At 30.6% G+C, this 12,061-nt stretch overlaps 1 protein-coding gene across 1 annotated transcript in view; it reads left to right on the forward strand.

Annotated features, from left to right (window-relative positions):
- The first annotated feature begins 3,519 nt into the window (after positions 1-3,519).
- LOC147398201 (protein DETOXIFICATION 14-like) overlaps positions 3,520-12,061 on the forward strand; it is a 61,479-nt gene continuing 52,937 nt past the window's right edge. The window contains exon 1 of the mRNA XM_086448950.1: positions 3,520-3,765. Within this exon, the coding sequence (XP_086305076.1) occupies positions 3,520-3,765 (246 nt within the window). The remainder of the gene's footprint in view (positions 3,766-12,061) is intronic.

Genomic DNA, 12,061 nt, shown 5'->3' on the forward strand with positions numbered 1-12,061 from the left:
GAATGGGATTAATGCCTACATAAAAGAATCATCACAATGGAAACCCAACCTAGTTGATTGGAGATCCCAAGATCTTGGTTCAATGGGACAACTAGTTGTTTGTGATTCGCTAGTAGCACTAAAGAGAAAAATCCTCTTATCCACTCCTATGATGTAACGGTGCTGCCTGTAACAATTTTTAGGTTAAGCTTTGCTTTTAATGATGCCTATAACTTAATTTTCAAGTGGGGTACAACAGGGTACTCTTAATAGGAATCACTTATGTGAGTGTGAAGTTGGGCCGTTTCCATGAGAATTTATAAAAGCTAAAATTCTCTACAACACTCATGAATCTAGGAATGTTCAGGGCCAAAATGAACACAACCGTGAGAATCGACTATGTCAGGAAAAGAATTATGTGAATTCTATTGTCTAGATTTACACTTAAGCTTGAACAGTTCAAGACACCGTGTTCACTGTTTAGCTAGTAAATCCTATAAGTTTTACTAGGGAAGGTTCAAAGCCACAAGCTACCTATCCCGATGCAGTATCTTTCCTATTTGTACTCTCTTTGTTTTATTTTATCGATTTTTATTTGTCGCCATTTTCATTCATGTGGGGATTGTTGAAAAAAAAAATCTGTATTTTTTAATCCAGATTTTTGTGACCAAGTAGGGATATTTGAGCTACAATTCAAGTGGGTCCCATTAGTTTTTTGAGGTCAGACCACTTGGAAACTTATTCATCTCATTGAAGAGAATAGTTTCATGTATTAAGTTGTCAAAAATCCATTATGGGTGAATGAAAAATTGGCTCCTAAAAACCCCTATTAGCCATGGTTTGTTGTATGTGGTTTATAAGATTATTGAGTTTATAAGAGAAACTCTTTAGTCCCACATCGGATAGGAATAAGAAAATTGTCTAGTTCTTATATAGAACTTCTTATATCACTTAAGTGTATATGAGAGAGAGACTTGGATAAGCCCACGCCTGCGCACAAAGGGCCCATGGGCTCAAGAAGGATTTGATCCATTGGTCCAAAATATCCTTAATGCGTGTGCGGGCACACGATGCGCGCACAGGGGGGGTGCAAATTTCGTCAATTTGGCTTCACGTGGGTGGGCGCGACGGGCCCTTTTGCTAATTTTCATATTGAGCTTGGGTTGGGCTTAATCATTGATCCGTGTGCACCAAGTTGCGGGATTAAAATTGTCTTAAGGACATTGTGTTCAACACATAAGTGGGTCCTCAGTTGCCATAAGGAGAACTGTTGTGCTTTGCAGATAGACAACCACGACTAGCATATTGCATATCTAATTTTCGGGCCCCATCAGCTTGTCCATAGGCGAAGACTTGAATATAAGTGCTGCCAAGTGAGGCTGCTGCAAGTTCAAGATTGCCAATATGACCAACAAAAGTTTGTGTGGACATGGACATGAGATTGTTAATCATGAAGACTATAACGACTGGCACGGTGAGATAGAGAGTAGCTTTAGTTCGACAATGGTGGCTAATCGAATTTGTTCGATTTGAAGCTTGATATCTGTGTGTTCGTTAGTATAAATTCAAGTTGATGGAAATCATCATGTTGAGGAGGACCAAGGAGATTCTAATGGTGCTGCTAAAGGTGCAATCAGTGGAAGACGTCATCATGATATGATTGTATGAAGGCGCCATCTATAGAAGATACTTTATTTAATGAGATGGGAATTGGGACTATTATTATTAATCTTTCTAATTTCCCCGCTACAGCTTGGCGAAAGGTGTTCTGCCAAGAAAATTTGTTGGCGGTCCAAATGCAACCCTTCTCAAGTTTGTATTTTATCTACAACAAATACATAATAAAAGAGCGTAAGATAACATTAAAAATATACTATAATCATCATTATTTCTTTAATTTTGCGTGGGTGGTGTTTAATGCTTATTGACAACAACATTATTATATATTTAAACCCACTTTGGGTACAGCTGTCGTCAAATATGACTAATTATTTAATGTTTTCATTTTTTTTCAAAAGATAAGTGATAATATAGAAGAACGAAGGCTCAATAATAAATTAATAAAAAGGAAAAGCATGATATGACTCCATCTCAAAAATAAAACTTTTGATGCATTGTTGGCTTGGACAATGATCTTCATTTTAATATTTTTGTACGGCTTTTTGTGTTCTGAGTCATGATTTTATTGGTACCCGTCCTCACCAGATTCGCTAAATGATGATGCTCAACTTTGGTTATGTATATGGAGGATAATGACTTTATGCTAGTCATGTGCCAAGTAAAATTTAGGGTGATCTCACTACCGCCTAATTAAACCATGTTTCTTAGTTGTTCGGTGCTGATATTATGTCGATTTTTTATTGTCCCAGTACGTTTTCCTCTTGAGTGCTCTGAATGTGGCATGTCACCTTCGGCAATGTTCTTATGTTCATAGTATTGTGTAAGATTAAAATGAGTTATACTAATATAATCAAAGAGAAGGTAAAGAGAAAGAGGATAATACACAAAATTTATTTATGGGATTTGTCCTAAATCTAAATTATGTCCCCGAACTCCGAAGAATCATTCCATTATACTTGAAATTATTACATGATCAATAATACATAGAAAAAGAGAGGGAAAAAACCCCCTTGTGATAGAGAAATAAAGTTAGAATTTTATACTAATAAATCTAAATTATGTCCCCGGACTCCGAAGAATCATTCCATTATACTTGAAATTATTAACCCCCCCCCCCCCCCCCCCTTCTTGTTCTACTCATGTCGTATTTATAAGAAAAATAAGAGTGATATGACTTCTAAGCCCCCGTCCTCCTTGGGCCCAACTGACTGTTATTCCACTTCACTTATGGTAAGTCCACTTCACACATATGTGAACCCATATAATTTGTATCATTTAAATAATCAAAGAATCAATAGAATTTCTTCATAGATGATCAAATTTTTTTATATAGAGCTAAAACTTGGGTGGGGCCAAACATGAACCTGGTGGATAGAGGCTGACATTGGGTCAAGTATGGGCATAATTAGCTTAGGCTCAGGCTCGGGCTCGGGCAAAAATATTTTTTAACTAAATCAAACCAGGTTGAGTTTGGGCATGCACATCGGGTTGCATGATTTACCAGGAACCCATCTTAATATGATTATAATTTAAAAATATTTTTTTGTTTCTCATTCACAATTCATATTTCAAACTTCAGCTAGTCATCATCATTTATATATTTTCTTATGATTTGAAGAATGTAAATTTTGAATTTTGGAAAAAAAAAAAGAAAAATAAAAATTTACAATGAATTTCATTTTTTAAGTTTGAGAGTTATGTGGAAATTCTTTTCTTTTTTTAATCTAAGTTTTTAGATGAAACTTGCTATGGTGTTGGATTTCTGATGTGGTAATCCACTTGTGGCATCACACCATCACCTCAAATAACCAATATCACTGGAGGATCACCAAGTACCCGCGTGCCGAATGCGTCAAGATTCACTGGAGTCCTTTCATTCTTCTTCGTCTATAAGAGAGAGAGAGAGAGAGAGAGAGAGAGATGGAAGAGGGTTTGCCAGTGAAGGAGAAAATATTAGAGGGAGGAGTAGAGTGGGTAAGATGGGAAGTATTGAGAGGGGAAGTGAAGAAGGTTGGTTACTTAGCTGGACCCATAGTGGCAGTCAACTTGTGCCAATTTTTGTTGCAACTCATCTCTATTATGATGGTTGGTCATCTCGGTGAACTTGCCCTCTCTAGCACTTCCATCGCTGCCTCTCTCGCCAGTGTTATGGGTTTCAGCCTCCTTGTAAGTCCTCTCTCTCTCTCTCTCTCTCTGTATATATATATATATATATAAAATTAAGTCTCTCTTTTGAAAAAATGAATTGAAAGGATAATTGAACAAATGGCATGGCTTAAAACCTTGATCTCAAACTTGGGATCGATTTAAAATCAAGTTGGACTAAGAAGGAAAATACCAATAAGACGGATTCAAAACTATTCAAGTTCATCAAAAGAAGAAAACCAACACGAGGTCCAATCCTCCATTAATTCAAGAGTGGTGCTGGGGTGACATAAAAGTGAAAAAATGGCATGGTGCCGGGTACATTACTTTAGAAATATGCTTTTTTGTGAGACAAAAGTAAAAAGCATCTACGATTATGTATGTGCCACCACATCATTTTTGTCACCTTTGTATCTCCGTTTGTGTCATTCCAGCATTTTCCTTAATTCAAACCACCAAAATCTATTGGAATACATGATGGAGATCAATTTCTTAGTTCTTTTTCTAAAAAGTAAAAATCGTTTTCTCCTTCAAAACCTTATGTCGACACGACTAGAGAATCAAAAAAATGTTACTGAGAAAAGCGATTTTACATTTTGAGAACAACATCCTTCCAAATAATCAATCCACATTAAAGAAAATAAAAAGAGAGAGAAAAGTAAAAGAATGGTGATGATCACATGAGATAACCAAGACCACCCCTCAACTTAATTATGTATACCTACGACAATGCAACTAATCGTGGGGACAGCTTCTATGTAAGGGAGGATGTAGATAATGTCGCCCAAGAATTGAAGCAAATTATCATTGAATATCTTTCTTGTAATTATATTCATAAATGATTGATTAATAAAAGGGTGAGATCCCTATAACCTCAGCTTATTGATAAATAACATAAAAAAAAATTTCATGGAGACTATCAAATCTTCATAGAATATATTGTTAATTTACTATGACCCAAAGTGGCGTTCAAAACGTGTAAAATGATTTTATCGTTTAAAACGTCAAAAAATCTCGATATTTTGAAAAAAACGCTATATTATAAAAACGTAATTTTAACATTTATCTCGAAAATCTCTATTTTTTGAAAAAAACGAGATTTTCAATTTCTCATCAGAATATATATATATATATATATAGGGTCAGGTTCAAGGGCCATGTGAGAAAACATGTAAGAAAACTTTCGTTTTTCAAAATAAGGGTTAGAGGTTTTGGATTGAGCTGATTTTTTGCAAGGATGGTCACTATGATGAGAAGATCATCCTCACAAAAAATCAGCTCAATCAGAAACCTCTAAATCCATCAAAAGTGATTTACAAATTAGTGATAAAAATTGAAAAAAAATCGACAGTTCACATTCTAAATCACTTTTAATGGGGTTAGAAGTTTCAGATTGGGCTGATTTTTTTTTTTGGATGATCTTCCCATCATAGAGATCATCCTCACAAAAAATCAGCTCAATCTAAAATTTCTAACCCATATTTTAAAATTTTATTTACCGTCGAAAGTTTTCTTACATGTTTTCTCACATGGCCCTTGAACCTGACCCATATATATATATATAGGGTCACGTTCAAGGGCCATGTGAGAAAACATATGTAAAAACTTTCGTTTTTTATAAAATTTTAAATTATGGGTTAGAAATTTTGGATTGAGCTGATTTTTTGTGAGGATGATCTCTATGATGGGAAGATCATCCAAAAAAAAAAATCAGCCCAATCTGAAATTTCTAACCCTATTAAAAGTGATTTAGAATGTAGACCGTCGATTTTTTACCAATTTTTATCACTAATTTGTAAATCACTTTTGATGGATTTAAAAGTTTCTGATTGAGCTGATTTTTTGTGAGGATGATCTTTTCATCATAGTGACCATCCTTGCAAAAACTCAGCTCAATCCAAAATCTCTAACTCTTATTTTGAAAAGCGAAAGTTTTTTCATATGTTTTCTCATATGGCCCTTGAACCGCCCCCATATATATATATATATATATATAAGGGACATATCAAAAAACATATGTAAAAACAATGTAACATTAATAAATTTTCAAAATCTGAGTTAGAAGTTTTAGATAGAGCTGATTTTTTGTGAGGATGATCTCTATGATGGGACTATCATCCGAAAAAAAAAATTCAGTCCAATCTGAAACTTCTAACCCCATTAAAAGTGATTTAGAATGTGAATCGTCGATTTTTTATCAATTTTTGTTAATAATTTTTAAATCACTTTTGATGGATTTAGAAGTTTCAGATTAAGCGGTTCAAGGGCCATATGTAAAAACATATGAAAAGACAATGATTTTTCAAAATATGGGTTAGAGGTTTTGGATAGAGCTGATTATTTGCAAGGATGGTCACTATGATGAAAAGATCATCCTCACAAAAAATCAGCTCAATCAGACACTTCTAAATCCATCAAAAGTGATTTACAAATTAATGACAAAAATTGGCAAAATATCGACGGTCCACATTCTAAATCACTTTTAATGGGGTTAGAAGTTTCAGATTTGACTGATTTTTTTTTCCGGATGATCTTCCTATCATAGAGATCATCCTCACAAAAAATCAGCTCAATCCGAAATTTCTAACCCATCTTTTAAAATTTTATTAATGTTACATTGTTTTTACATATGTTTTCTCATATATATATATATATATATAGGGAAATGTTCAGCACCCTAAGTTTTACCACACACTTTAACAAACGTTTTCTGTCCTACATGGGTTAGAAGTTTTGGAATGAGCTGATTTTTGGTGAGGATGATCTCTATGATTAGAAGATCATCCTCCCCAAAAATCAGCCCATTCCGAAATGTTTAGCCCCATGTTTACACGTTGAAAAATCGTGGACCGTCCATTTTTTGTAAATCAATTTTGATGGGGTTAGAAGTTTTGGAATGAGCTGATTTTTGGTGAGGATGATCTCCTCACCATAAAGATCATCTTCACCAAAAATCAGCTAATTCCGAAACTTCTAACCCATGTAAGACAAAACACGTTTGTTAAAGTGTGTGGTAAAACTTAGGGTACCGAACGGGACCCTATATATATATATATATATATATATATATATATATATATATAAATAGGGTCCCGTTCACCAACAAACATTTTAGCAAAACATTTTTTAAAACATGGGTAGAGGTTTTGGAATTGGTTGATTTTTGGTGAGGATGATCTCTATGGTGAGGAGATCATCCTCCCCAAAAATCAGCCCATTCCAAAACCTCTAGCCCCAGTTTACAAGTTGAAAAATTATGGACCGTTCATTTTTTGTAAACTATTTTTAATGGGGTTAGAAGTTTTGGAATGGGCTGATTTTTGGTGATGATGATCTCCTCATCGTAGAGATCATCCTCACCAAAAATCAGCCCATTTCAAAACCTCTAACCCATGTTTCGAAAAATGTTTTGCCAAAACGTTTGTTGTTGAACATTTCCCATATTCTCTACCTCCTCTAAAAAAAATTAATTTTCTTACATATTCTATTATAAAAATTAATTTAAAAATATTTTTTTTATAATTATTATTAACAAATTTCTTTTTTATTTCACAGACACGTCTCTTAAAAATCTAGAAATTAACAACTCTATTTTTTATTTCACGGACACGTCTTTTAAAAATCTAAAAATTAACAAATCTATTTTTTATTTCACGGACACGTTTCTTACAAATCTAAAAGTTAACAAATCTCTTTTTTATTTTGCAGACACGTCTTTTAAAATTCTTGAAATTGATTCTTATCAATATATATATATATATATATTTGATAATAAAAAATCTGGAAATAGCTTATCAAACTCTAAAAATCAAATAAATCTTTAAAAAATCTAGAAATTATTATTTTTTATTTATATTGATTTTTTTTTTTAAATAGTTATTACTTAACTATTGATTTTAATAAATAAATTCTATTAAAAATTAAAAATTAAAAATTAAAAAATCCAATGAGAATCTATATAGAAATATACTAAAATTAAAATTCTAGATATCGAATAAATCTTTAAAAAATCTAGAAATTAATTTTTTTTATTAGTATTGATTTTTTCTATTTTAAAATAAATTAATTTTCAAATAAATATTTAAATATTTAAAAAGTAAAAGCGTCATTATTATTATTATTGTTATTATTATTATTTTATTAACGTTTTCTATTTTAAAAATTAATTTAAAAATATTTTGTAATAATTAAAAGTCTCTTAAAAATCTAGAAATTGATTCATATCAAATATATATATAGAAATATACTAAAATTAAAACTCTAAATATCGAATAAACCTTTAAAAAATCTAGAAATTAATTTTTTTATTTGTATTGATTTTTTCTATTTTAAAATAAATTAATTTTCAAATAAATATTTAAAAACTAAAAACATCATTACTTAAGAACCGGTTTTAATAAATAAATTGTATTAAAAATTAAAAATTAAAAATTCAACGAGAATCCAATTTTAAACTTTAGTTAACTGAAATCTTAGAAAATCTAGAAATTGATTCTTATCAAATATATATATATAGAAATATACTAAATTTAAAACTCTAAAAATCGAATAAATCTTTAAAAAAATATAGAAATTAATTTTTTTTATTTGTATTAATTTTTTTATTTTCAAATAAATATTTAAAAAATAAAAAGTTACCAGTTTTAATAAATAAATTCTATTAGAAATTAAAAATTAAAAATTCAACGTGAATCCAATTTTAAAGTTTATTTAACTAAAATCTTAGAAAATCTGGAAATTGATTCTTATCAAATATATATATAGTAAAATTAAAACTCTAAAAATAATAAATCTTTAAAAAAATATAGAAATTAATTTTTTTTATTTGTATTGATTTTTTCTATTTTCAAATAAATTAATTAAAAAATATTTCAACCTGTAATTTTAATTTTATTGGTTCGATTTTCTCTTTTAAAAATTAATTTAAAAATATTTTTTTAATAATTATTATTAACAAATCTATTTTTTATTTCAATTCAAGCGGATACGTCTCTTCTCATAGTGTTTAACACTCTTTTTTATTTGGATTGAAGAGGATACGACCCTTCTGAAAACGTTTTACACATTTATCTTACGTTTTTTTTTTTTAAATTAATATTTTTTTAATAATTAAATTATTATTAACTATTTTTTTATTTACGGATACGTCTACCTTTCTATTTTAAAAAATTAATTTAAAATTTAATAATTATTATTAACAAATCTCTTTTTTATTTCGAAAAAAAATATTTTTTAAATCCTTATTCACGACTCTTCGTTCGTTCACGATCCAGTATGAATCTTGAATCATTTATGTACAACAATCTCCTTATGAAACCCACAAATCTCTCTCTCTCTCTCTTTCTCTCTCTCTATTTCTCTCCAGTGTTCTTGCAACCCCACTTACAGATTCTCAAACAATCTCAAATGCCTCAAATAACACCCAAAAAATCATTTCCATTTGATTCTAGCAAAGCTTAGAATTTCAAAAAAGAAGAAAAAAATAGAGTCCTTCGAGAAGAATAGGTATCTTCTTATTTCTTTGGTTTGTTTATTAAAGATTGTTTAATATCTAAATATTTTATTCTTTTCTCTTGTGGGTTTGTTTTTCTTTCCCTCATTTTATTTTGTGGATAACCAATTATTTTCATTCTTGATATCTATATGGTTTCATTGGGTATGAAATTAGATCTGAATATTATCTCAAAAAGGATCAGATTTTTTAGTTACTGTTTTATAGATTTTTCTTTGCTTCATGTATGTTTCTTTATTTGTTCTTAGAATTTAGAATTCACGTTTTATTTTTTCCTCTAGAATTATGGTGTGAAATATGAGAATTTGTTCTGCAGGCGAGATTTTGGGATATAAGTTTATCTCTTTACAATGCAGGTGTCCACTTAAGAAGTCATGTTTGTTAGATAATTAATTCTAATCATGATGCTTCTTATTTATATCTGGCATTGGGGTTTTTTGTTTTTTTTTTTTCTGATCACTATTTATTGCTGCAAATATTCATGGTGGTTTAATTTTTTATGGCAGTTTTCATTAATAAAAATATAATTTCAAGTATGATTGGAGGGTGGATGGCTAATATATTTTTATTAATGATCTCAAAATCGAAAGTTGGCATTAAATAATTGTGGTGCTTCCTTCTTCTTGTTCTTCTTTTTTATGTGTGTGTGTGTGTGTGTGTGTGTGTGCATATGATAGATTTGAGATTCACGTGTTTGATCAAATTCCTAATAGAGGTTATGATGACAAAATCAGGACATTATGTGTGTATATATATGTGTATTTCAGATTTTTATGAATGGTTTCAAAATTTTCACCTCGAATTTCATGTATTTGTGTTAGAAAGTTGTTTTAAAATTTTAATCACTACTAAACATATTGTTTAATTCATTATTTTTCAATTTGAATTTTGAGTCATACAGCCTGCATGTGAAGGACCCACTAGTATATATATATATATAGGGAAATGTTCAGCACCAAACATTTTGGCAAAACATTGGTTAGAAGTTTTGAAATGGGCTGATTTTTGGTGAGGATGATCTCTACGGTGAAGAGATCATCATCACCAAAAATCAGCCCATTCCAAAACTTCTAACCCCATAAAAAATGGTTTACAAAAAATGGACGGTCAACGATTTTTCAACTTGTAAACATGGAGCTAGAAGTTTTGGAATGGGCTGATTTTTGGTGAGGATGATCTCCTCACCGTAGAGATCATCCTCACCAAAAATCAGCTAACCCATGTAGGACAAAAATGGTTGGCTAAAATGTTGGCCAAAATGTTTGGTGCTGAATGGGACCCATATATATATATATATATATATATATATGGGAAATGTTCAACACCCTACACTTTACCCGACGCTTTATCAAGTGTTTTGTCCTACATAGGTTAGAAGTTTTGGAATGGGCTGATTTTTGGTGAGGAGGATCTTCTAATCATAGAGATCCTCCTCACCAAAAATCAGCCCATTCCAAAATTTCTAGCCCCATGTTTACAAGTTGAAAAATCATGGACTGTTTATTTTTTGTAAATCATTTTTTATGGGGTTAGAAGTTTATATATATATATATATATATATATAATCTGGACTAAAAGGCAAGTTTTTCAAACATTGTTCTTTCCAAGTTCCAACCAAGGACAATAATGAGGATTATTTTAATAAAATCTCAGAAATACCCCTTAAATCACCTTAAAAAATAAAAGTCCACACAATTTATATGTATATATATATAAAATCCCCCTCCACATTTTAATATTTAAGATAAGATATTTTTATGATAAAACTTTGATGAAAGTCCCCTTGACCTTGATCTTATCTCATAGATTAATCAAAAATTTCTACGTGACGACAAAAAAATCTTGATTTTCTCCCACCCAAAATCAAACTTTTTCAATCTTTTGGATGATTTCAATGATATGATAGAGATGATGTAAAATAAATGAATAATTTATGATAAATATTGATAATTTTTAATACTTTTATTTTTACATGTTATCATTTTTTCCCCTTTTTTTGAAGTTTTCCTTTGCAGATTTAAACCTATACTCCGACTTTGTGACTATGTTATTACCATCGGTACAAAGAAAATAATATATACTTACCTGGAATGAAATAATGAATACAATACTACTATTGAAGAAAGAGATATAAGTTGTTACAATCCTTCCAAGGTGAATGAACCAGAGAATATCTTCCAGAGAAAGAAAGAAACTAAAGTTGAAGGATGGAGTGCTTCTCGATGAAAAATTGGATTATTGGATGCCTATCAAGAGAAAGCTCAAACCTCTACTTAAAGCCTTGAAGTTTCCATTATTGGAAATTGAGTACTGATAATATGTGCCCGCATTTGACGAGTTTGCTCATAGTCCAACAAATGTTTGACATGTGGCTTGAATGACATCAGAAATAGAGAGATTCTCTCTCTTGTCCGCTGCCCACATATTTATCTTTTAAGATTTTAAATCTTAGAAAGGGTCGTTGGGCCTACATTGATTATCACATTTACAATCCAACAACACAGTCTTTTAGATTTCATGAAAATATTCATATTAAAAAAAAAGTTAGTAGTATTTTTTAACTTGATCTAAGGTGTTGAAAATGGACGGCCAACGAGCACCCAAATTTAAAAATAAAATTCAATGGTGAAAAATAATTATTTTTTTAATATAATTTTTTTAAAGTTCATATAATTTTGTCATCTACAACTGTATTGCATCGGATCATGATTTTAATCTCACAAGGTGATCAGATCAGAAAGTTTTCTTTATTTCACAATGTCAGAAACCTATGTAACATGTGGCTTCATTGACCTTAGTCAAGTT

The sequence above is a fragment of the Akebia trifoliata genome, chromosome 7 (genome assembly GCF_017979445.1).
Source record: "Akebia trifoliata isolate Shusen 1 chromosome 7, ASM1797944v1, whole genome shotgun sequence".
In the NCBI taxonomy this organism is placed as follows: domain Eukaryota; kingdom Viridiplantae; phylum Streptophyta; class Magnoliopsida; order Ranunculales; family Lardizabalaceae; genus Akebia; species Akebia trifoliata.